This window comes from Carassius auratus, chromosome 24, assembly GCF_003368295.1.
Source record: "Carassius auratus strain Wakin chromosome 24, ASM336829v1, whole genome shotgun sequence".
Taxonomy (NCBI): domain Eukaryota; kingdom Metazoa; phylum Chordata; class Actinopteri; order Cypriniformes; family Cyprinidae; genus Carassius; species Carassius auratus.
In genome coordinates this window covers 13,486,018-13,513,548 of record NC_039266.1, presented here as the reverse complement: position 1 = coordinate 13,513,548, position 27,531 = coordinate 13,486,018, and the positions used below count along the sequence as shown (strand labels likewise).

At 36.1% G+C, this 27,531-nt stretch overlaps 1 protein-coding gene across 1 annotated transcript; it reads left to right on the top strand.

Annotated features, from left to right (window-relative positions):
* Nucleotides 1–27,401, top strand: LOC113042345 (vacuolar protein sorting-associated protein 41 homolog). Its single transcript, XM_026201139.1, has 29 exons — nucleotides 1–204; nucleotides 870–908; nucleotides 4,893–5,000; nucleotides 8,044–8,121; nucleotides 8,236–8,310; nucleotides 11,959–12,021; nucleotides 12,483–12,548; nucleotides 16,318–16,437; nucleotides 16,528–16,674; nucleotides 17,209–17,275; nucleotides 17,442–17,539; nucleotides 17,742–17,877; nucleotides 18,028–18,143; nucleotides 18,229–18,285; nucleotides 18,388–18,449; nucleotides 18,555–18,636; nucleotides 19,757–19,849; nucleotides 19,962–20,089; nucleotides 21,865–22,009; nucleotides 22,200–22,241; nucleotides 22,325–22,375; nucleotides 22,478–22,615; nucleotides 23,224–23,278; nucleotides 23,454–23,594; nucleotides 23,684–23,820; nucleotides 23,926–24,025; nucleotides 24,143–24,187; nucleotides 26,640–26,719; nucleotides 27,016–27,401. Exons 1-29 carry the CDS (start codon nucleotides 184–186, stop codon nucleotides 27,094–27,096), a joined length of 2,571 nt encoding a protein of 856 aa, XP_026056924.1. The 5' UTR covers nucleotides 1–183; the 3' UTR covers nucleotides 27,097–27,401.
* The last annotated feature ends 130 nt before the right edge of the window (nucleotides 27,402–27,531 follow it).

Sequence of the window (27,531 nt, the reverse complement as noted above, 5' to 3'; positions counted from 1 at the left end):
TCCTGTTTTTGTCATGTGACCCAGTACCCATAATAATGAGTATCGCATGACTAACTGCTAGGTTTATTGTGCAAAAAGTAACTGTTTTAAGTGTACATAAATATTGTTAGTGTTGTTGATAGACCCTAAATTAGTAGACTGCGACTAAATCTACCTTATTATCCCACATCTGGAGCTTCTATCATGGCGGAAGTGGAGGAGCAGGTAGGATTCTTAAGGAAGAAAACATTCTGTCACCAAACCTCTGAGCTGTAGTGTATCTTTGCCATCAACCATGTATTAACATATTTACAGTTTGTGATTATACATATGTTTAATTTGTTATGCGTGTTGGCTATTCGAGGTTGCAGTTGTAAATTATATTTTAAAATAACTATTTTAGAGTCGTGTTATTGAAGCTATCAGACTCACTCGATAGTTTAACATTTGCCAACATCACTACTTGACACCGTCAACGTTATTCTTTGCTAAGAAAAATAAATACAAAATAAAAGCTGGTCTTAAACTCGTTTCCTGGCTTTAGCTGCTCTCCCATACTGGTCTGTTTACTGGCTTTTGGACATTTGTCAGCTGGAGAGACTGGAGGAGACAATCTTAAACTAGACTATCTTAGACCTGAAACCAGCTTTTTCAGCAGGGGTTTACAGGAAGTTAACTGGCAAAATGAAAAACTATAAATGTATGAATTATACATAATTACAATTTTAATATTGGGTGTAGAACAGTGCTTTTCCATTGCATATATTTATTTAAAAGGAGTTGAAGAAATAATATGCCTTTTTCATTTTGTTATTTTATTTTTTTTAAATGATTTATAATCATTAATGCATTGCTTTGTCTTTTTTAAAACATGATTTTTTTCTTTCCAGGGAAGAAAATTAAGTGAAGAATCCACGGATGAGTCAGAGGTAAAATCAAGAACTGTTCAGTTTATTAATGTAATTGAAGCAGAATCCATTGTGATTTTGAAATAATGCATTTGGTAACAAAATATTTACTTTAATTGACATTTGTTTGAAAGAATGTGTGCACAATTTTACTTTTAAAGCAAAACACTTAAAAATACTCTTTAGGTTTTGAATAATAAAATTATGTTTCAAATTGTGGTTATAAAAGTATTTTGACACTTTTTTTGTTTTTTTTTGGTCAAACTTTAGTGGAAAATCCTAATGGAAACTGCTGTCTCTGGTTACTCTGATAGTTAAAATAAACATTTATATAAAGTTGGCTTTGAGAAACCTTGCATATTCCCATTTAATTTATTTTTATTATGTATAAACCTTGTCCCAATACTTTTCAGGGGTGCATAGACATGTAAGGAGACATTCTCATTAAAGCATTTGACATTAGAGGTGTCACCATTTGTTATGTCACATGATATACAGTATAAGAATCCTATATCGTAAATAGCAGTTTTGCTCATACGTTTAGATACCGTCGTAGAATATGCAAGATGTTAAAACAAAATAAAATAAAATTTCATGTTACTTTTTATGTAGTAATGTCCTTAATACACAGTTTCACACATAATGGACGTTCACATAGTCACAAGACCAAAATAAGAACTGGATAAAGACAAATTAAGCAGCTCAAAAGTTTAAATCTTAATACTGTGTTTTTACCTGGATGATCAGTGACTGTTATGCTTTGTGATGGTTGTTTCCTTGTTTGCTCTGAGCAGTTAAACTACCTCAATGTTCTTCAGAAAAATGCATCAGGTCATATGTGTACTCAGTGTAAAAATCTTACTGTCAGTTTTTATGATCCCTCTTATTTTGTTGAAATTATTATCTGGAAATCTGCTAGGGGTATGTAAACACAGCTATATAACTTGTCTGTAACATATTCTGTGTACAGTGCCACTTTAAAAGGTCATATTACATTGTGTCCATTTTCTTGAGTGCTGATTCAAGAAGAGACTTTTGTAAAAAGGAGAGAGTTTGTCTTTAAGTGATACAGTGAATGAAATGTCATGTAGACATTCTAGTCCTCAATTCAAAATGAAAACAGAAAGAAGGAAACAACAGCCTTGCCTTCCTTGTAAATGAAATCTCAGTCCGTGGAGCAATCTCTTCTTCTGTCCACAAACTGTCTTCTGTATGCACCCAGGCACCTTGGAGAGCATGATTGTATTTTCCTCTGGATTCACTGTAAACCACAGTTTGTTTTGTCCATAATTGTAGAGCTCTGACTTATGGAAGCTTATTTCCACTGTGGAATGAATGAATGAATAAAATAAAAAAGTAACGCGACTTTATCTCATAATCCCTTATAATTCTGGGTTTTTATCTCACAATTCTTAATTATATATATATATATATATATATATATATATATATATATATATATATATATATATATATATATATATTATTTCTTTTTTTTTCTTTTTTTTCTTTTTTATTATAATTACAAGACATAAACTTAGAATTTTAAGATATAATCTCCCAATACTAAGAATTTTTTTTTTATAATTCTCAATTGTGAGAAAAGTCTCAATTGTGAAATATAAAATCAGAATTGCAAGGGAAAGTGAAATAAAAAAAAATAGTAATAATAATAATTTGCGAATTTATTTATAATTTTTTATTATTCCTTGGTTAATTTTTCATCTCATATATGCAAAGGTAATTATTTATATTACTTACATAATAATAAAGGTAATTATTTATATTTAGTCATTTAGCAGACACTTTTATCCAATGTGAATTAGGCAAATTATGACTTTTTTTTTTCATTTTGTAATTCCGACTTTTTTTTTCGTAATTGATGCATAAACTTTTTTTTTTTTTCAAATTCTGACAAGAAAAGTCCATATTGTGAGTAATAAGCTTACATAAAAGAAACAAATTGAAAGAAAATGGAGCTTGTTTCTGCCAGAAAAAAAAATTAAATAAAAAATACATTATTTTCAGAATTGCAAGTTAGTTTATATCTCGTAATTCAGTTCATATCTTGCAAATATGAAAAAAAAAAAGTCTGAATTGTAAAATTGAGATATAAGCTAAACTCAGAACTCGAAAATAAGCTTCCATACTATCTCTATCCCCTGGTCTATCTCTCCCCAACACTTCCTGATTTGACCATGGATGTGTTGAAGGCTGTGTGGAAATCTGCTCTCAGATGGAGTCCTCTGAGCTCATACTGTATAACATTTTTGGAGCTTGACAGCATTCATGACACCCCACGTAAAGCCCTTCTATCCTCATGAAAGAAGAACGCACATCTCATGGCTTAAAGAAAACATGCCACAGCCTCTAAACATGATGTCACGCAGTGTGAGGAAATGAGAAAAGATGCTGGCGGGGTTTGACATTAATCTGTGGTTTTGAGGCCCAATGCTTCACTATAACATTCCAGCAAAGTTTGTAACTAGAAAGACAGAGACAGAATGAGGGATGAGCGAAAGAGGAGAGTGTGGATGGTCACACCACTCCAGAAAAGGGGCAATTAAAGACAGGCTTCCCTTCATCCCCTGTTCCCCAGGGCACCAATTAGGAGCGGCAGAGAATGAGGCACAACACTCATCCACCACATCGGCGTGGCGATGGCAAACACTAACAAAAGGAAGAAATTATGGGATATGAAACAGGAGAGATATTATCCACCCCTCCCCGCCGTAGAAACTCCGTCCCTGTCTGTAATGGCTTTGTAGACCATGACAAATGCTCAGGCATTAGAAATTTCACATCTGGACACAACAGGAAATGGACAATGGAGGTGTTGGTGACCAGAAGAAAAAAAAAAGTTTGATAAAATGAAACACTACCCAAACCGCCAGTCTGCCTGTGATCTTATCTTATTCGTAGTTCTGCTAGCTACTTATTTGCATTGGAGTGACTGGAATTTTCTGGCCCAAAAAAACACTTTTACTATACAAAAGTTTGAGGTTGAGATTATTTAATGTTTTTGAAAGAAGTCGCTTAAGCTTCCAAGACTGTTTTTATTTGATCTAACATGCAGTATAGTTACAAAAGTGTATATGATTATAATTTGAAACAACTGTTTAAAAATGTTTATTCTTTAAATATATAAATATGCTTTTAAAATGTCATTTATGATGAAATCCATTACTCCTTCTGAAATCAATCTGATATGCTGATTTGGTGCTCAGTAAACATTTCTTATTTTTATAAATGTTAATGACTTTTGTGCTTTTTGTAGAAACCGAGCTACTTTTTTTGGGGGGATTCTTTAATGAATAGAAAGTTGAGATGAACTTATTAACTCTTCATCACTGTCACTTTTGATTAATTTAGTGCATTCTTGCTTAATACATAAAAAAAATAATAATAATTAAATGCATTTGTAGTGTATTAAATGAAAACTTAACAAATGAATTAATATTCTACTGAACACATGTTATTAAAGTTGGTCAGATTTAAAATGCAACACTCAAATACATTCTATAGCAGGAGTTGATGGAAAGCTTATAATAAATAAAATCATTATAACATTTCAATATTTAGGTATAAAACAGAGTGCTTACAAATAAAATATATTTTATTTGTACCTGCATGTGACAATTATACAAAGTTCGAGAACCGTGAATATGCAAATGTTGTCAAATTATTGAAATATTATCTCTATAAATCTCAAGGGATGCTTCAGGGAAATCATTTAGATTACAGAGGTTCTGCTGACCAAAAGGTTTAGGATTCCCTGATGTTACTGTAACATGAAACAGGGTCCCATTCACATTGCTATATAATGCTTTATTATTACATGATATCACATTCTTTTAAGACTAAGGAATCACGCCATAATTAAAGTAACAGAATAAAATGCTAAATTGTTTTTTATTAACAGAGATATTAATTATGTGTACTAATTATTAAATTCTGGCACCTAATTAAATAAAGAAGAGTGGGTGTGTTTGGGTTTTTGTACAGGAGGAGGACACAGAGGAGGAGCCTAAACTGAAGTACGAGAGGCTGACCAATGGCGTGACAGAGATCTTGCAGAAGGATGCGGCCAGCTGCATGACGGTGCATGACAAGGTCTTTAAAAGCTATTTAGCATGTTTTTAAGAAAAAAGTGTGGACTAGATGTGCATATACAGAAAAGTTTTTTTTCAGTGTTGTTCAGAAATTGAAATTATTTTAATAGGAACTTAATTGTAACTTGTTTTTTTAATTGGAAAATCATATATTTTCAAAATTCTTGAATCCAGATATTTCTGGGAGTAGTTTATTAATTGTATTATTATCTTGTATAGTACTGAATATAATATTTTTGACTTGTCTGCTCCTCTCCGTGCTTTTCTAAGAGAAGTGCTCACGCACAAACGCTCACAGGCCACCAGCCTTTCACTGATTTCCTGTTTATTTCCTCCGCTTTTAGATTTCTATATCTTTTTTGCCTGTCTTCTTTCCGTTTTTTTCCGGGCTTGATGTTTTTGTTGGTGGAACATTCTACGTGGGCTGGTTAATCGTCATGGCAGCCGGTTCGCTCATGCACGGACGCTGTGGAGGAATAGTCATACCTAGTTATGTCTCCTCACCTGATGTTTTATTAACCGCTATTGATTTTTATTCTTTTCCCCCCTCTTTTCCTGCTTTTCCCTGGGGACTTCTCCCCCCCTTCCTCCTCTTCAATCTCTCCAAAAAAGGCAAGCTTGCAAGAAGAGAAGACATTGAAAAGCTGAATTTTCAATGAGAGTCCTCCTTTTTTCACTCTTTCACTCACCTTCTCTCACTTTGTCTATCTCTATCTTTCCCTCTTTCCGTCTCTTCCCTTTAGTCTTTTATGCATGCGCTCTGATGTGCATTCCACCACATAGACACACAAGAACACGCTCGCACCAGCGACCCGCCTGCCTAATGTTGCCTCATATTTTAAGTGCCAGGAATCCGAATTTCATTTCAGCAATTCCATTTTGATAAATCCCTTTAAGAGCCACTGAGGCTGGTGAGGCCACCCCTTTTATTTATTTATTTTTGGCTGATTTTATTTGGGGAGATTGCGGTGGGTTCTGTTGGACATGCTCGACTGTGCCTGTAAATATAAGCATTTCATTATAGACTGCAGTGAAGCATGGGGCGGCTCGGTGTGCTGCGACAGGGAAAGGTCTGTGCACGTGTAAGCAGGTGTGTGTGTGTATAGACGCAGGGTAACCTCAGTTTCAGAGCTGGACTCATTCTGTGTTTGTGTTTTATAGTGTGCCTGGATGCTTTTGTAAAGCTGGGCCAGTTTGAAGAGCAATAGACCCAAATTTGCAGGGGTGTCACTAATTTCAGGTTGGCGGTCGGACTGGACTGAATGTCCCTTTATGTGGCCTGATTTAATTTTATTTGTTTAACCTCTTAGTGACACAATGCATAGCACATGCCCGACAGATGCTCTTCCATTGCTAATAAAATCCTAAATCAATTGCTACTTTTAATATTTGCTAATATCTGTGTAATAAAAAGGAGCACATGGGATTTACTAATTTCATTCACCAGGCCCCTGTATGAAATTGGTAATTAATTGGAAACATTAAAACAATCAAATAATGAAAAAAAAATTGTATTGATGAGAAAAAGAGAACCTGCTGCTAAACTTAATTACTTTATTATAATAATGCAAATTAGTGAACGGTAACACTAAGTAAGGACTAAGATTAATATTCATTATAATGTATTTAATGTTATGATAAATTATTGTAATGTTGTCTAGTAATTTAATATAATTTAATGATGATTTACACCTTACACTTACAAATACCAATATTAATACAAATATCTTCACTAAAACTTGTCCCTTTTATCATTAGTGTGGTAATTAATTTTGAAATTGGCTTGCTTTGAGACAGATGTTTTACCTATTGATCCAAATGAAAAAGTGTTAATCTTCTGAATGGCATGTCAACATGTAACACTTTAGCATAGGAACCAATTCTCACTATTAAGTAGTTGCTTATTAGCATGCATATTGGCTATTCATTAGTACTTATAAAGCACATTCTGCATGACCATATTTGACTATATTAATTGTAGTTAGTAGTTAATTAACAGTGAATATTGGACATTAAAAGTCATAAAGTGTGACCATGTTCTGCTATCTGAAGATGAACACTACTACTGAGTGACTTTTTGAAATAAACATTAAAGGTATATCATATTTCTTAAAACACATTCCCACTCTTTTTATATCATTATATTATCTCATTCATCAGCACATGTTATTCCAAAGGGGCAAACATGGTTTGTAATCTTTAATGAAAGTATGATAATGTAACTTGAAACAACTTTAATTTTCTGCTGACATCACCTAGAACTCTTTATAAGCCCCTCCCCTCCAACCACCTTTCGTAGAACTCTTTGCACTATCCTTTTAATTACCTTTGCATATAATTACAGTTTTGTTTTTTTCGAATTGTTTGAACAGTTAGCAAATTAATAGGAAGTTAAATAGGTTACAACGTTTCACAATGTCGCCTGTAAATAAATGGAAATGCATGCACTATTTAGGAGTAAAAAGCATTCAAGAAACATTTGGTAAAGTTTGGTGTGTGAGCTTTATACACATACAATTTACTCTTAGACTTTTAAAACAGAAAAAAAATAGTTAAACTTATACTTAAGTTTAATTGATCTAATTAATTTAGTTTTTTAATGACGTAAATTTTGAATTGGTTGGTGGTGATACTGGAAATTCACATGAGATAATAGCTAACGTTTTCGTACGTTAAACTCTGAAATGTAATTGCATTAGTCTGACAGGCAGAGTGTTGGTGTGTGACCTGTGGCGCATATATTATGTTGAAGCGTTTTGATATGTCGGGGGGAAAAAAACGCTATTTCACACTGGGCCGCTCTGATAAATAGGCTTTCCTGTCCTCCAGCAATTTCACACTTTTTGCCCTCGAAGGGTCCAGCCGAAACCACACACACAAACACACACTCTCACATACACGCACAAACACTGAAGCCCCACAGCCATGCCTGGTAAAACTCATTTTTAATACCTCCTCCACAGCTTTTAACTCTGTATAAGTGTAGGATGTCCCGTGGTTTTGACTTGTGTGTCTGACATTCTTGTGTCTCCTGTTGCTTCCAGTTCCTGGCTCTTGGGACACACTTTGGAAAGGTTTACCTTTTGGATATTCAAGGAAATGTTACACAGAAGTTTGAAATTGTAAGTCTGAAATGTGATTGTTATAGATATGTCCATGTTTGAGCTAGGTTGTGTCTGATTATAACATGGTTATGTTACTTTTTCTCTTTCATCTTTTTTCTTCTATGCTCATAGAGTTCAGTGAAAATAAACCAGATCAGTTTGGATGAGAGTGGTGATCATGTTGGCATCTGCTCTGAAGATGGAAAGGTGAGAATTGCTTTCAGCTCCAAATCTTCTTTAACTTCCTGTATAAGCTCTTTATTATAAACCGAACACAATCCCATCATTAGTCCAAATCGAACCCTCAATTTATTCCTTTAGTCCCTTCTAAAATCCAAGGGCAAAAAAAATATATATATATATTTTCAGGAACAAGCCCTACTTCTGTATATTATGTTAAGGGTCAGCCAACAACCAGTTACAACCAAATTGTTAAAATATAATAAGATAGTTCAAATTGGTTTTATAATTAGAATAATGGAAATTAAGCAATAAATTAAAAGAAAAATCTTTTTTTATAATGTTTTAAAAAATATAGGTTACACTTTAGAATAGGGAATACTTATTCACTATTAACTACGACTTTTCCCTCAATAAATTCCTAATTTGCTGCTAATTAGGGATGTTCATTTTAACTGGTTAACTGTTAACTGATGTTAAGAATTTTGACCAATTAATATAATCAGTTAAACAGTTTAAAAAGTCCTTTATTTATTTTCAATAATTAATTTTTTCGTTTTTTTTAGAGAGAAAAAACATATACGTCGCGTAGCCTATTAATAAGTAGCATTTAATTATTTCATTCAGAAATAGGCCTTATGCCGACTCTAAATGTTAACAGACATTATAATAAACACTGTTAACATGCGTATGCTATTTTATAATGTAGCATGAACAGTATTTAGAAAAGAACAAGAATTTAAAATACCATAAGAAGTTACAGCAACATAAACGACAAGCCAAAATGAACTAATTTAGGCTAAAATGAAATTGAAACCAAGGTTGGGTCTCTCATTCGACTCAAATTCAAATGTTTCCGTATTCAGGATGTAGGCCTTTTTGAGTGCCAAATTATTATTTATTATAGCCTAGGCCTGCTTTACTTGCGTTCCATTATCTACTTAAAACTAATTGTTTTGCATAACATCATGGCGGTACGGTGATAACACTTAACAGCACTGATTTGATTACATATTTTAACTGAGCAGTGTGTTGTTGTTTTTTCATATGTTTGACTGATTGTATTTTATTATGATAATGAACAGGCTGCATGTCAAAGTAGCAAAGCTTAACTGTGTGTGCGCATGCGGCGCCAGAACTATCACTTGAGTTTTTTTTTCTTTCTAACAGTGGAAGCAACTAGCCTACTCCTTTTTGTCATGAAGATAATCAGAATTATGAACTGTTTGCTTTTATTTGTGTACATTCACAGTAAAATAGGGGTGCACGATATAGATCGGCCGATGATTAATTCGCATCTAGTCAGTAAAGCCGGTTCTCTAATCAGCAGTAAATACCATCAGGTGCGTGATTTCACATAGAGCAGCTGTTACTACTCGGAGCCATTGTTAACTAACAAGCTGTGCAAATCAAGCTGATATTATACAGTCCCAGCAAAGTATATGAGGCTGCGAAGGTCTGCTGCATCCACAGCCCAGCACTCATAACTGGCCTGCGAAATGGATATTTGCATTATGCAAAAACACATTCAGCACTAATTCTTGCGATGTGTTTATGCCATTTCCTGATCTGCAGGTTTATTTAGTGAATCAGGAGCCAAAGCCACAGCATGCGCAAATAAACAACTGCACCAGCATTGCACAATTCATTCTTAGTGAATTTCCCCATGAGAGTCTAAGGAGTTGTTTACTTGAGTTTTCATATCTTTCTCTGTGTGCGAGATATGATGCAGTGCCTGTCTTCCCACTCAATACCGGCTCCGTCAACTCTGACACCTGCAGAAACAGCATGTACGCATTTGGTCCATTTTAAAATGTGTTTTAAAAAGCACTCCTCTTCTCCTCGCTCCTTCTGTGATTTCTATCGCTCCTTTCCATCTATCTACTCATTGATCATGAGCTGGCTGTTATCAGTCCACAGAGGCTAATCATCAGCACCTTGTGTGGCTTTCTCAGGCTGATCTGTGGCATGATAGACCACGTCTATCCCTGTTACTATGGCAGAGGCGAGATCTTGTCGCACCTACACCAATTAAAATCGACATAGAGGCCATTGTTCACTCTTCTGCACTGTTAATCCTAACTTACCGAATGCTTTGCTACCGTTTTTTTGGCTAAATGTGACATGTACGATTTTTTGGAGCGATATATATATATATATATATATATATATATATATATATATATATATATATATATTGAGTTTTGAGTATGACTATGAAAATTGGAGATTCACACTGAAGGCATCAAAACTATGAATTAACATGTGGAATTATATATAGAATTATATACATAAATAAACATAAAAGTGTGAAACAACTGAAAATATGTCATATTGTAGGTTCTTCAAAGTAGCCACCTTTTGCTTTGATTACTGCTTTGCACACTCTTGGCATTCTCTTGATGAGCTTCAAGAGGTAGTCTCCTGAAATGGTCTTCCAACAGTCTTGAAGGAGTTCCCCGAGAGATGCTTAGCACTTGTTGACCCTTTTGCCTTCTGTCTGCGGTCCAGCTCACCCCTAAACCATCTCGATTGGGTTCAGGTCCGGTGACTGTGGAGGCCAGGTCATCTGACACAGCACCCCATCACTCTCCTTCTTGGTCAAATAGCCCTTGATGCCTTCAGTGTGACTCTACAATTTTCATAGTCATGAAAATAAAGAAAACTCTTTGAATGAGAAGGTGTGTCCAAACTTTTGGTCTGTACTGTATATATATATGAAGCACACACCAACAATTCATATATATTTATTTATTTATTTATTTTCATTATTAGGTTTTTCCAAAAGGTAAAAACTGCCCTTTATACACAACATACAAAATTTAACAATGAAATTTAAATGTAACAATTTAAAATCAGTAGTTACCAGTATAAAACATTTCATAATGTCTTTGATAAATAAATGGAACATTTAGGATTAAGTAGCCTTCATCAAACTTGGTGTGTGCTTCATAGTTAATAAATATTTATAATATATTGCTAGACTGTCTAAACTGTATCACTAGAAAAGTATACTTGAGTTTATTTTATGAATTACATAATTGTTGAATTGAAAATTCATAAGTAATAATAGCAGACTTTTACATATGTGTGTTAAATGATTAAACTATTATTAATTATGAAATGTTAAACTATTTTATTAAAATCAACATGGAGGCCTTTGTTAATCTCAACTACACTTACTGGCTTTTTTTTTTCAAAAAGTAGAAACCTGCACTTTATTTTCAGAACAACTAAGCTTGTGGCCTGATCAGAAAAACTGGAACAATTTGTAGTCAGTAGTTTCCCTCCCACACCATAATCTTAAATGCAAGAGGATGCTTTTACTTTTCAACGGAGTTGTACCTTTTTTGAGACCTCATACTCATTTTTTAGTTTCCTCTTGTTTTATACAGACAGGTGTAGGTGAAATGTTGTGTTAACGCTTGTTTGTAGCCGTCGGGGACTGCAGCACCACCAGTGATTAAGTCAGTAGCATAAAGGCGTGCAAGGGCAGAAAGAGTTGACCTTTCCACTAATTGGGAGTCTGGCAGATGGTTAACTAGCCCACTGGATGGTCTGATGCTTTGCCCAAGTCAACTGTTATTGCAGAGCGCATCTCTGGACCACAGTGATTTTGCCTTAAAAAGACATCTCTGTGACTCTTTCTCCATTTCTCTCTCTCATCTTTTCCAGGTGCAAGTGTTCGGCCTGTACACTAGGGAGGGCTTCCATGAAAACTTTGACTGTCCCATCAAGGTAACTTATTGCCATTAATGCAAGTCGTCGGTCCCCCGGCAATGATTTTGCTGCCTGATGGGAAATAGCCCTTTGAATTCGATTTCCCGTCACGGCAAACACTGATAATTCTCGAAAAACAATGTAATTTCAGCCTGCTACTAGTCTTAATTGATTTCTCTAGGGCATTTCATATCATGCATGAGCCGCCTGTTTGTTGAGCATGAGTGATGTCACCTATGGCACACAATAAAGAAAGCCAGTGCTGTCATCTTCTTGTATCGATAGTTTTGTGTATTGGACTGTGAGGATCAATCCTTTAACTTTTCCTGGTTTTAAAAGCACTTTATTGAACATGTTTCAGACTGGCTGTAGTCTAACCCCCTCTGAGGCACTATATGGCTTTAGAAATACTGGAGTGGACATTGATATTAACTCAGGTGTTGCCATAAACTGAACTGAAGTCTCTTGTTCAATTGCAGGTCGTGGCGCTACACCCTCAGTTCAGCAAATCCAACAATAAACAGTTTGTGACTGGAGGAAACAAGGTAAATCCAGTTTCACAATCACCTGGGACTCAAAACTCACACTGTGAGTGTTAAGGGGGTCGCACACCGGACGAGAAGCGCAGCACAGCGCGGCGTCGCGTTGCGTCGCGCCACGTCTTTAAAACTCGAACACATTATTTTCTATGAGTGTACACACACCAGCGGCGCCATTCGGCATCTGTCCGCGCCGCCCAGCTGTGACTCAGAACACTGTTCAAATTTCTGCCGCGCCACAGAGCGCCATCTGCATAGTTTTATATATATAAAAAATAGATGTTATAAACTGAAACTGAAAATAAAATACAGTACATTTGTTTCATTGAAATGAAACATTACAAAGTGTTTGGTTATGTTTTCACTCAGGCTGGCTAACTAACATTAGCGAAACAATATTGTAACATAGTTGCCTAGACAACAGATACAACAAAACAATAACAGACTTATTATAACACAGATTCTTTTCATTAATTAACGTTCAAAACTCAGCTTTTATCAATTAAAATCATATATTTAAAATAATAATAATAATAGATAAAGTTAAAACTCATCCATCTTGCTGCGAAATTGAGCTCGCGCATATAGAATGTGCGTGTTCGGTGTGCGATACCTTGAGTTGTCCTACATATGGCGCGACGCGACGCGGCGCTTCTCGTCCGATGTGCGACCGCCTTTAAAGGCGCAGTTTCAAAACTTGATACTGTCTGTTATTTACAGATCTCATTGCACTCATTGTCAAATTAGTTCCTCTCTACTTTTAACAAACAAACAAAAAAAAAAGCATTTGTTTTGCCAATCTCATATTTTTAAAAGCAGTCAGGTCACTCAGAAGATGCTAAAAGCTGAAATCAGATCTGCATCGGGTCCCAGACCCATGTTTAGTGGTTAGAGCTAGTGTGTTCTAGTAAAGTTGAGCCTTGGTGCTGATATGGGAGATGCAGGTTCAAATCCAGTTAGAATCATGGTCTGATTCGTTTCTCTCTCTTTCTTCAAAAGCATTTTCTGTCCTCTCTTTCACTGTCATTATTTACTAGCACTAATGGAAATGTGCATGTCATTTTAGGTTTGAATCAGTATGTGACTACATTACGATTCAAAAGTTCAGGGTCAGTCATTTTTTTTTTATAAAGACACAAATACTTTTATTCAGCAAGGATGCATTAAACTGATCAAAAGTTTTTCAAATGCGTGGTTATTTTGAACTTTCTATTTATCAAAGAATCCTGAAAAAAGCTTATTTTTTCCACAAAAAATATAAAGCAGCACAACAGTTTTCGATTCAACATTAATATTTATTAGAATAATTTCTCGTCATGTGACAAGACTAAATATGTACAAGTATAAATTGCATGTTTTTTTTAATACTGTATTTTTATCAAATAAATGCAGCCTTAGTGAGATTTCTCTTAAAAACAGAAAATCTTACAACCCTAAGCTTTAAGATTGGTTGCAGGCTTCTAGCAAAAGTACAAGAATAATTTATAAAAAAGGAAAAAACAAACGCATTCATCAACCACTGAATTTTCAAAAGGAAGTCTCTCTGTTAATGTGCTTTGAATGCCTTAAAATAAAAACAAAAGCCCAATTCGTACCTGAGGTCTAAACCTATATTTTGTGGTCTCCATCGGTTGATGCTCTTGAGGTTTCGACAATGAGGGTTAAGCTAAATTATTCGAATGGAATCATTTTTTGTCATTTTGAGTGCCGTGTATAGTGGTTACTCAAACTGAAGCTGTTTGGCTTGAAACGCTCTTACCGTCTTGGCCTCAGACTGGGGTCAGCATCAGGGAGAGAGAGAGTGGTCCATTTTCTCCAAAGTGTTGTTCACTAGAGAGATGTTGTCTCTTCTTGCGCAATAAATAACTGTCATTACATAGAGTGCCATAGTGTTTGCAACATGTAGAACACTCTTTGGCTTATGGACTAAACAAATACGCTCATTTTTCAAAGGACACCATGCTACCAACTGAAGATGCCACAGTCCGATACATTCCAGACTCTGTACATCTATAGAAATAAAAACAGGCTTTGTGTCTGTCGTAAAAGCACTCAAAAGAAGTTGATCTGTTTGCATGCACTGATCAGACATCTTGTGGCTGGGAAAAAAACTTCAATTGTGAAGTGAATTTGAATAAATGCCACTGGATCTTTGTAAAGTGAACTGTTTGTGGAGACATACAAATCTCGAGCCACTCAAATAGAGTCTTCTCAATTTCTGTAAATCATAGATTTTTATCCTCTGTGCCACGATTGATTCTCATAAAATGGCTTCACGCTGTTACTGCATTGTGCTTATCAGAAGCAATTAACGGCGTCCATTGTGCGCCACGGTGGCCGAGTCCTCTGCATTTTCCTCCCGCTTCTGCTTGTTTCCTTCTTTCTCCCTGGCTTAAGGTCCCCATAATGCAGCCCTGCCATGAAAATCAATACGGCTTCCACTGAAGACGCATCTTGTCAAAGGCAATTCAATTCCGTCTGCTCGGCTCTTGGAGTGTCATCTCCTATTGCTGCGCTGTGATCTGTTAACATAGCCAAAAGTGTAGAACTGAAGCGACATTGAACCGTCTTTCCTTTCAGTCACTTTCTCTGCAGTCAGGTCAGGTTGGCCGCGTGGTGATTGTGTGTGGCATTTTTGACACTTTCGATTCAAGGTTATCCACCAAGTGCATCGCCGCTTTCTGCACGTGACTATTATCGCACGGACCCCTCAGAAAATGGCATTTTTCACCGAATAATATCCGACCTATCAGAGTAAACCAAGGAAATTCTGTTGTTTGAGTCTCTTCTCTAGTCGGTTCATGAGAAGTCAATACAGTATCATCTTCTCTCATGTGCTTTTCAATTGTGTTGTTCTGCGTGCCTGGGTAAGTGACTTTATAAATGTCCAATTATCTAAAGGTTGAACCAAATGTTGCCTTTTTCTAAAATGTATTTTGATACTGCTTGTGAAATGATTTTTATGAAATTTCTGCCTGAATGTGACCTAAACACCATGACAAGGCCAATGAATCTACCGAGCGCACTGATCCAATACTTACTGCAATAATAGATAATAAAATAGTAATAAAATACTACGAATAGTAATAATACCATTTTAGACCAATAAAGAAAGAAAAAAAGGCACTAGGGCACCTTTCCCAATTCAGGGCTTATCTTTGTACTGAATTTAACCCTAAAAGTGGTGCAAATTAGTACCTTAAATATATGTTACCATTCAACGGTTTAGGGTCAGAAGGATTCTTTTTCTTTCTCTCTTTCGTTTATTTTTAAGAAATGAATTGTTTTATTTAGCAAAGGTGTATTAAATTCATCAAAAGTGACAGCGAGTAAAGCCATATAATGTTACAGAAAACTTATATTTCAAATAAACACTGTGTTATTTTAACTTTCTTTTTTACTCAAAGAATCATGAAGGAAAAACATCACAATTTCCACAAAAATATTACACCACAACTGTTTTCGACATTTCTAATAATCGTCAGACAGTTTTTGATAATAATTAACTTTTAAAAGGGTACCGCCCCAGTGACAGTTGTTCAATATTTGATTCTTTTTCAAGAGTAAAAGCAACCAATGAAAACAATGCAGATATTCTCAAATTGAATTAAAGGACACATGTAGTCACTGACTTTGCTGTGTTGGACCTATTTATGCTCTGTATTCTACTGCCCTCTGGTGTTGTGATGCAAACACTGTGTCTTTCTGTTGTGTGTTGGTGTTCCTCTGTCAGCAAATGCTCACTAATGTTAAATTAATGAAATATGTCCTATAGCTTTTGCTTTATGAGAAGAACTGGCTGAACCGTTGGAAGACCTCTGTTCTACACGAAGGAGAGGGAAACATCACCAGTGTGAAATGGAGAGCCAATCTCATTGCCTGGGCAAACAATGTGGTACAATCAGATTTAGACACACTGGCCGTGTTAATTAAGATGCCTTACTAATAATGATGTTATCTAAATGATGTATTTGATGTGTTTTAGGGTGTGAAAATTTATGACATCAGCAGTAAACAGCGCATCACTAATGTGTTGCGGGACAACACCAGTCTTAGGCCGGATATGTATCCCTGCAGTCTGTGCTGGAAAGACAACGCCACGCTGATCATCGGCTGGGGCTCTTCTGTTAAGGTGTGTGTTCAGTACAACTGCAGATCAAGTGTTTTAATATCTAGGGAAGCTCATTTCTAAAAGGAAATATGTGACCATGGACCACAAAACCAGTCATAAGGGTCAGTATTTTTTCAAAATTGAGATTTATACACCCCATGAAAGTTGAATAAATAAGCTTTCCATTGATGTATGGTTTGTTGGGATAGGACACTATGTGACCAAGATACAACTATTTGAAAATCTTGAAAATCTGGAACCTGAAGGTGCAAAAACATCTAAATCGCATTTAAAGTTCTTAGCAATGAATATGACTAAACAAAAATTAAGTTTTGATATATTAACAGTAGGAATTTTACAACATGATCTTTACTTAATATCCTTTTGACATAAAAGAAAAAAAAACGATTATTTTGACCCACACAATGCATTTTTGGCTATTGCTACAAATATACCCATTCTACTTAAGACTGGTTTCGTGGTCCAGGGTCACATTTGTATTCTTATTTGAATAACGTTGTTTGGTACATTCATTTTTTTTTTTTTTTTTTTCAGATATGTGTTGTTAAAGAGCGTGACCCAACAGAAATGAGAGATCTACCCAGTCGCTACGTTGAGATTGGTACTGAACCAATTACAGTCAGACACATAATGAGAACATGTGATGTACAGTAACATAATTACATTTAAAAGGACAGTTCACCCAAAAATGAAAACCGTATCTTTTATCTCTTCAGATGTACAAAGCATAACTTTTTGTTTTTTTGTTTTTTTCCTGATTTCTTAAGTGTCAGCATTTGAGACCGAGTTCTTCATTAGTGGACTGGCGCCTTTGGCCGATCAGCTGGTCACTCTGTTCTATGTCAAGGAGAACTCAGAGCACATGGTAGTATCCCACACTCTCACCAGAGCTAAGATCAGAAGCCTCATGACATGTCCAAGGGAGCTGCAAGATGACTTGAAATAAATTAAAATGAGACAAAGCGAGCTTTAAAATCAACTTATTCGCTGACAAAGTCCCTTATTAGAAACAGTTTGTTTTGTATTGCTTTAAACATCAAATGTACTTATTAATGAATGTAACTCAGGAGGAGGAGGAGGAGTTCAGAACACGGCCCCGTTTAGACATCATCCAGCCGTTACCCGAGGGCTGTGAGGAGATCTCATCAGACGCTCTCACTGTACGCAACTTCCAGGAGAACCAGTGCAGGGACTACCGGCTCGGTAAGATGAAGACAGAAAGAACACCGTAATAATGAAGAGGGAGGGATACAGATCACCCAAATCCACAGTTTAATCAATTACCTTATATTCCCATTTGGATGATATAGTCATCAATTTTAAATCTTTGACTCATCTGTGTTGTCATTGCAGAACACTCTGAGGGAGAGTCTCTGTTCTACATCATCAGTCCTAAAGACATTGTAGTGGCTAAAGAAAGAGACCAGGATGACCACATCGACTGGCTTCTGGAGAAGAAGAAATATGAAGTAAAGTTTAGCAGTGGAAGGAAGCATTTATATCATAACATAAAAAAATGTGCGCTGTGCATAATGATTTGGTTTTTTGTCACAGGAAGCACTGATGGCTGCAGAGATCAGCTTCAGAAACATTAAACGGCATGATGTACAGGTGAAAACAATTGAATGATGTGATTTAAGGTGCAGAAAGCTAGTCTTAGGTAATGATCTGGATTCACAGTGTGGCTGCTTCCTGTCTGTGCTCTGCGAATAGAAAATTGGAATGGCGTACATCAATCATCTGGTGGAGAGAGGAGATTATGATGCAGCTGCCAGGTACAGGACGTCAACCCTCTGATTTATTGACCCGTTAACTATTTCAAATATGAATGGATGCCTTAATATATGCCGCATTCTTCTCTCTGTATTCCTTACTGACAGAAAGTGTCAAAAAGTGCTTGGAAAGAACATGGATCTCTGGGAGAATGAAGTGTACAGGTTTAAAACCATTGGACAGTTGAAAGTAAGTCTGCAGAATTGTTATTTTTTATATATATATAATTATTTGCCCCCCTGTAGTAAATAGTAGCATAATATTAATGAGGATACCTATTATTGTTATTATTAAGAATAATTGTTATTAATAATAGTAATAAGCCAGTGTGATGTTATTATTGTTGTTGTTATCATTATAATTTATACAATATAGATTATATTTTATACAAAGTTCTGAGAAATCAATCAATTGTTTTTTATTAATTAACAAAATGTTTTGTAGAGAATATATGACATTTATGAAGAATATATTAAAACCTTGAGCTATTATAAAATATCATGTCAATATTTTTTATCATTTTTTGTCAAGAATTTTAGTGTGATCTTTATTTTGATTATGCTGTGAAAATATAGTAATAATATTATGTTTTTATTATTATTAATGAACACTTTTGAGTTTTGAGAAATTAGTAACATTTTAATATATAAAATATGAATGGATGCCTTAATATATGCCGCATTCTTCTCTCTGTATTCTCTCTGTATACATATATATATATATATATATATGTGTGTGTGTATGTATATGTATATGTATATGTATATGTATATATTTAATGTGTGTGTGTGTGTGTGTGTGTGTGTGTGTGACCCTGGACCACAAAACCAGTCACCATTGGGGTAAATTGTTTGAAAATGAGATTTATACATAATCTGAAAGCTGAATATATAAGCTTTCTATTGATGTATGGTTTGTTGGACAACATCAGCTAATTATTTGAGAATCTGGAATCTGAGGGTGCAAAAACATAAACATAAATATTGAGAAAACGGCCTTTAAAATTGTCCCAAAAAAGTCTTTAGCAATGCATATTACTAATCAAAAATTAATTTTTGACATTTACAGTAGGACATCTTTACTTAATACCCTAATGACTTTTGGCATAAAAGAAAAATAGATTATTTTGACCAATAAAATGTTTTGTTGGCTATTGCTACAAATATACCCTAGCGACTTATGAGTGGTTTGTGTTCCAGGGTCACATAATAATATTATAAGAAATAATAATACATAAAATAAAATCTTTCAGTTTTGGATTGCACACATGCTGTTTGTTAACTACCAGCTCCATTCCACTTCCTCCCAGGCCATCAGTCAGTACTTACCAAGAGGAGACCTTCGTCTTCGACCCGCAATTTATGAGATGATACTTCACGAGTTCCTCAAGACTGACTATGAGGCATGTGTTTTCCATTAAACCGTTTTTTTAATTGCATGAACAAGATAGTAACCTATTACAACAACAAACTTTACGGAAGAAGGAAAATCCTTTTGTTGTTTTTTTTACCCAGGGTTTTGCCACACTTATTCGCGAGTGGCCAGGAGAGCTGTACAACAACATGGCTATAGTTCAGGCAGTGAATGAACACCTGAAGAAGGACCCCACCAACAGCACGCTTCTCACCACACTGGCCGAACTGTGAGTCGATGCTGCCAAAGCGCGTATACAGTATTGTTCAAAATAATAGCAGTACAATGTGACTAACCAGAATAATCAAGGTTTTTCGTATATTTTTTTATTGCTACGTGGCAAACAAGTTACCAGTAGGTTCAGTAGATTCTCAGAAAACAAATGAGACCCAGCATTCATGATATGCACGCTCTTAAGGCTGTGCAATTGGGCAATTAGTTGAATTAGTTGAAAGGGGTGTGTTCAAAAAAATAGCAGTGTGGCATTCAATCACTGAGGTCATCAATTTTGTGAAGAAACAGGTGTGAATCAGGTGGCCCCTATTTAAGGATGAAGCCAACACTTGTTGAACATGCATTTGAAAGCTGAGGAAAATGGGTCGTTCAAGACATTGTTCAGAAGAACAGCGTACTTTGATTAAAAAGTTGATTAGAGAGGGGAAAACCTATAAAGAGGTGCAAAAAATTATAGGCTGTTCAGCTAAAATGATCTCCAATGCCTTAAAATGGAGAGCAAAACCAGAGAGACGTGGAAGAAAACGGAAGACAACCATCAAAATGGATAGAAGAATAACCAGAATGGCAAAGGCTCAGCCAATGATCACCTCCAGGATGATCAAAGACAGTCTGGAGTTACCTGTAAGTACTGTGACAGTTAGAAGACGTCTGTGTGAAGCTAATCTATTTTCAAGAATCCCCCGCAAAGTCCCTCTGTTAAAAAAAGGCATGTGCAGAAGAGGTTACAATTTGCCAAAGAACACATCAACTGGCCTAAAGAGAAATGGAGGAACATTTTGTGGACTGATGAGAATAAAATTGTTCTTTTTGGGTCCAAGGGCCACAGGCAGTTTGTGAGACGACCCCCAAACTCTGAATTCAAGCCACAGTACACAGTGAAGACAGTGAAGCATGGAGGTGCAAGCATCATGATATGGGCATGTTTCTCCTACTATGGTGTTGGGCCTATTTATCGCATACCAGGGATCATGGATCAGTTTGCATATGTTAAAATACTTGAAGAGGTCATGTTGCCCTATGCTGAAGAGGACATGCCCTTGAAATAGTTGTTTCAACAAGACAATGACCCAAAACACACTAGTAAATGGGCAAAGTCTTGGTTCCAAACCAACAAAATTAATGTTATGGAGTGGCCAGCCCAATCTCCAGACCTTAATCCAATTGAGAACTTGTGGGGTGATATCAAAAATGCTGTTTCTGAAGCAAAACCAAGAAATGTGAATGAATTGTGGAATGTTGTTAAAGAATCATGGAGTGGAATAACAGCTGAGAGGTGCCACAAGTTGGTTGACTCCATGCCACACAGATGTCAAGCAGTTTTAAAAAACTGTGGTCATACAACTAAATATTAGTTTAGTGATTCACAGGATTGCTAAATCCCAGAAAAAAAAAATGTTTGTACAAAATAGTTTTGAGTTTGTACAGTCAAAGGTAGACACTGCTATTTTTTTGAACACACCCCTTTCAACTAATTGCCCAATTGCACAGCCTTAAGAGCGTGCATATCATGAATGCTGGGTCTTGTTTGTTTTCTGACAATCTACTGAACCTACTGGTAACTTGTTTGCCACGTAGCAATAAAAAATATACTAAAAACCTTGATTATTCTGGTTAGTCACATTGTACTGCTATTATTTTGAACAATACTGTAATAATTTCAAAAGCAGCTCTGCACAAGTTGATCTTAAATGCATGTGTGTGTGTGTGTGTGTGTGTGTGTGTGTTGTGTGTGTGTGTGTGTGTGTGTGTGTGTGTGTGTGTGTGCAGCTACACATATGATCAGCGTTACGATCGCGCTCTGGAGATCTACCTGAAACTGAGACACAAAGATGTTTACCAACTCATTCACAAACACAACCTATTCTCCGCCATCAAAGACAAGATTGTCCTGCTCATGGATTTCGACAAAGAGGTAAAACATCGGTTTTATTCCTCTGGCCTCATTGAGGATGTTTTAGAATTTTTATTGCAAGAAACTTATGGATTGTTTTGCTGATGATATATATTATAGATGACTTTGGAACAATGTGATTTATGGTCAGAGAGATGCACCTGAAGGATATGTTTGCCTCTTTGTTATCTCTCTCTTTTTTTTTTTTTAGAAAGCTGTTGACATGCTGCTGGATAATGATGATAAAATATCGGTGAGTTCAGTGCAGTGGCCTCAGTCTTGTGATAAAACCCTCCTAACTCTGTACAGATGAACATCTGTGTTTCTCTTCCACAGATGGACAAAGTGGTGGAGGAATTAAAAGACAGACCCGAGCTGTTGCATGTGGTATGTTGAATATGAGCTGTTTAAATCATGCAGATGTGTCTGAGGGGTCCAGCTGCAGTTAACATTGGATGTGTTACTTCCCTTTTGCCTGTTTCTCCTCAGTATTTGCATAAGCTGTTTAAGCGGGACCATCATAAGGGGCAGAAGTACCATGAGAGGCAGATCAGTTTGTATGCTGAGTATGATCGACCCAACCTACTGCCCTTCCTCAGAGAGAGCATGCACTGCCCACTAGAGAAGGTTTGTAGAAACTTTGTGTCACTAAACAGGAATTAACACATTAATGGGGGGCATTTTTAAGTTCTAAATTCTGGGCTCAGTAAGATTTTTGAAGGTGCATTAAACTGATCAAAAGTGCCAGTAAAAACATAATGTTACATTCAATTTTTATTTCAAATAAATGCTGTTCTTTTGCTGTTCTTTTTTTTTTTTTTTTGTTCTGATATGCATTATCAGCTGTTAGAACTTTTATTAAGATGTGTGCCTTTCCAAATCATACCCATTGCATTTAATTTTTCTACAGTTTAACTGTAGCCTACTCAAAGTGTAGAAACTTTTTTTCTTTTTTTTTTTATTTCATCTACGAGCAATATAAATAATACTCACTAAATTTCAACTCTCCCAGATATGAATACTTATGTAATGAAATCATTTAAGTTTTTTTTATTTTTAATAAATTTAGAAAGATGTTAAAAAAAAAAACAGTTTTTTTGCTCCACCATTATGAGGTTTGGAGTGTAGACTGATGTGGAAAAAAAGTAATTTAAAGCAATTTAACATAAGGCCGCAACATAAAACGTGAAAAACAATGAAAACAGATTTTGAACAGTTGCTTCTGTGTCTTTCAGGCTTTGGAAATCTGTCAACAGAGGCACTTTGTAGAAGAGACCGTCTTCCTGCTCAGTGAGTTCTGAATCATTGATCTATGCATCTCTGTCATCAACACTGAATGCATGTTATAGTTCTTTAAACAGTAATTGATCCAGTGCAACAGAGGAGATGTCACTGTGTGTAAAATGTTCAACTGGCTGTAGCCTCTAGTGCTTCTGATGTATGTTTTTTTTTTCCTTCCTGTCAGGTCGTATGGGAAACTGCAGACGAGCCCTGCAGATGATCATGGAGGAGCTGGCGGATGTAGACAAGGCCATTGAGTTTGCTAAAGAGCAGGATGACAGAGAACTCTGGGACGATCTCATCTCTTACTCTATAGACAAACCACGTATGAGACCTGACTTACAGCAGCTCTTCCTGCTAGAAAAAATGTAACTTACAATATTAGTAATGCTTCTTGTGTTTTCTTCACTCTAGCATTTATCACAGGCCTCTTGAATAACATTGGAACCCATGTGGACCCCATCCTGCTCATTCACCGCATTAAAGAAGGGATGGAGATTCCTAACCTTAGAGACTCACTGGTTAAGATTCTACAAGACTACAATCTACAAGTGTGATCAATTTCCATTCAGGCTACAGTACTAATATAACTGGACTTGCTTGATTATTTTGTGTTCATTGAAAGTGTTCAGAACGTCTTGATGTTTGTCCTGTAGATCTTACTGAGAGAGGGCTGTAAGAAGATCCTGGTGGCAGATTCACTGTCGCTTCTACAGAGGATGCACAGGACGCAGAAGAGAGGAGTGCGGGTGGATGGTAAACAAATCGTCTTCCTGTCAATCTAGGACAAAATGGAATAATATCAGGGGGAAATCGGCAGCCGTTTTGTTCACTAGAAATGCTACAAAATTCTCTTGCTTTTATTTCTCATAGAAGAAAACATCTGTGAATCCTGCCACACTCCTATTTTACCATCAGGTACACCTTTATTACTTTTAATGCATCCATTTGTATACATGAACACACAGCCACACATGAAGAGAAATATAAAAGAAATTATAAAAAACAATATAACTATACTATTATATAAGTTGCGATATAAGTTGCGATATAAGTTTATATATTTGTTTATATATAAATATATATATAAACAAATATATAAACTGGTGCATCTCAAAAAATATTGTGAAAAAGTTCATTCATTCAACTTATTTCAAAAAGGTAAACATTCATATATTTTAGATTCATTACATGTAAAGTACAACATTTCAAGTTGCATGGAAGCTATCAGCACCCCACATTTCATCACTGACTTCAGGAAACATCACATTGGACTTCAAGCAGTGAAGGTCAAGTGTCACTGGCTGTCAAGCTTTTATCTAAAAAGAGGATTTTTGCTACTGAGCAACAGTGCAGTTCTTTTTTTCCATAGCCCAGGGAAGATGCTTCTGATGTTGTTTCTATTTCAGAAGTGGCTTTGTAGCCCTTTTCCTGAAGACGTCTGATCGTGGTGACTCTTGATTCCAGCTTCGGTCCACTACTTGTGAAGCTCACCCAAGTGTTTGAATCGACTTTGCTTGACAGTATTCTCAAGCTTGCGTTCATCCCTGTTGCTTGTGCACCTATTCCTACCCAGTTTCTTCTTTCTAGTCAACTTTGCAATTAATATGCTTTGATACAGCCAGCCCTTTCACTAAAGACCTTTTGTGACGTCCCCTCTTTGTGGAAGGTGTCAGTTATTGAAAGTGAAAGTGAAAAAGTGAAAGTGAAAGTGACGTGACATTCAGCCAAGTATGGTGACCCATAATCAGAATTCGTGCTCTGTATTTAACCCTTCCAAAGTGCACACACACAGAGCAGTGAACACACACACACACACACACACACTGTGAACACACACCCGGAGCAGCCATTTATGCTGCGGCACCCGGGGAGCAGTTGGGGGTTCGATGCCTTGCTCAAGGGCACCTAAGTCGTGGTATTTAGGGTGGAGAGAGAACTGTACATGCACTCCCCCCACCCACAATTCCTGCCGGCCCGAGACTCTCTAACCATTAGGCCACGACTTCCCCTCTTAAGGACTACTGCCAAATCAGCAGTCTTCCCCATTATTGTGGTTTCAAAAAAAAACAAAACAAGAGATACCCAGAATTTCATCTCAATAAATTAGAATGTCATGGAAAAGTTTATTTCAGTGATTCAACTCAAATTGTGAAACTCGTGTATTAAATAAATTCATTGCACATAGACTGAAGTAGTTTAAGTCTCTGGATCTTTTAATGGTGATGATTTTGGCTTGCATTTAACAAAAATTCTCAAATCTCAACAAATTAGAATATGGTTACATACTAAGCAGCTAATCGACTCAAAACACCTGCAAAGGTTTCCTGAGACTTCAAAATGGTCTCTCAGTTTGGTTCACTGGGCTACACAATCATGGGTAAGACTGCTGATCTGACAGTTGTGCAGAAGACAATCATTGACACCATTCACAAGGAGGGTAAGCCACAAACATTCATTGCCAAAGAAGCTGGCTGTTCACAGAGTGCTGTATCCAAGCATGTTAACAAAATGTTGAGTGGTAGGAAAAAGTATGTAAAAAGTATGGAAGAAAAAGATGCACAACCGAGAGAACCGCAGACTTATGAGGATTATCCTCAAGCAAAATCGATTCAAGAATTTGAGTGAACTTCACAAGGAATGGACTGAGGCTGGGGTCAAGGCATCAAGAGCCACCACACACAGACGTGTCAAGGAATTTGCTCAACGTTAGAGGTGTCTTACCTGGGCTAAGGAGAAAAAGAACTGGACTGCTGCCCAGTGGTCCAATATTATAATATTTTGAGATACTGGATTTTTTTTAATGAGCGGTAAGCTCTAATCATCAAAATTAAAATGGCGATCCATTCTTGCCTCATTAGTTCTCTGAGTTGATCATAATTTGTGGGTTTCTGCTTGTCCACTTGCCTTTTGAGGACTGACAAGAGGTTCTCTATGGAATTGAGAACTTTGGAGGTATCCATTGCAAACAAGAACACCGTGATTGGAAGCGCTTCTTCCCTTCTTTTATAGCAATCAGTCTGCTCTTACAGTCTAATTAGTATGATAGTGATTTTACCTGACTAGTACTCATTCACACGTTCACATGTGCTGCTGCTATGATTAGTTTGTTAATGTTAGCTGGTCATTTTGTGTCAGGATGATTTTTTGGGGGGCCAGTGAAGCTTTTAGCTATAATTTAAAATACCTCTGATCACTACACAATATTCTAGAAACAATGCGAATGAACACCACACCAGTTAATATATATATATATGTGTGTGTGTGTGTGTGGTGTAAGAGAATTTTTAATACACCATTTATACACTATAAACAGGAAAATAAGAGCGGTCACCCAATAATTATTTTTCATTTAATTCACACTCTAAAGACACGGCTCAGGCATTTGGTGTGGTGGTGTTTCACTGCAGACACATGTTCCACAAGGAGTGTCTGCCGTCCCCTGGGAACGTAAGTCTTCTTTAATCTTTACATATAACTGCTTTTTTAAAGATGAGGTATTTTTTGTAATCCACCTTAATATGCAAAAACAACTAGAAGACTGTATTTTGTATTTCTAAGTTGCACTCTCCAAACATTTTGCTAGCTCAACCAATGGCATTTATTAATGCTAGAGATGCAGAAATAAGACACTTCACATTTGAACCAGCCTGCTGCATTGTAACTCTTGACAGTGTATCTTCGAAAAGGAGAAATGTTTATTTTGCTTTTGCATTAACATTTTGCATCTTATGTAACTTTGGCAGGTCGCAGGAATACAGTATTGTAACATCTGCAGTGCAAAGCGGAGAGGACCAGGCAGTGGCATACTGGAGATGAAGAAATAATCATTCCTAGAATAAGAGTTATCAATAATTACCACTCTCTCATCAGATCCTGTCAACAATCATAAAATAAGCTTTCCTTAACTGTATTAATGCAAGCTTGTGATTGCTACATTTTGTTTCATAAAAGCACCAATAAAGCAGTTGTATAATCTATTGAAGTCTTTTGCCACAGTGTTTTTAAACATATAGTGCAGATTTTGTAAGGCTAAACTTAAGTCATGTACTGCAAAAAGATTCAGCTAAATAAATTACCACAAAACAGTAGTTTAGAACACCACCCTTAACAAATGTCAAATTAAAATAAAGTCACGGTGAGTGATGAGTTTTAAAGTACAAACAGAACAGCTAGATTTATATTTGCTAACTAAATGTGTAAAGTTTAACACGGTCAACAAAACTGCATCTTCATAAGCTGGAATTTATTCGACACGGTCA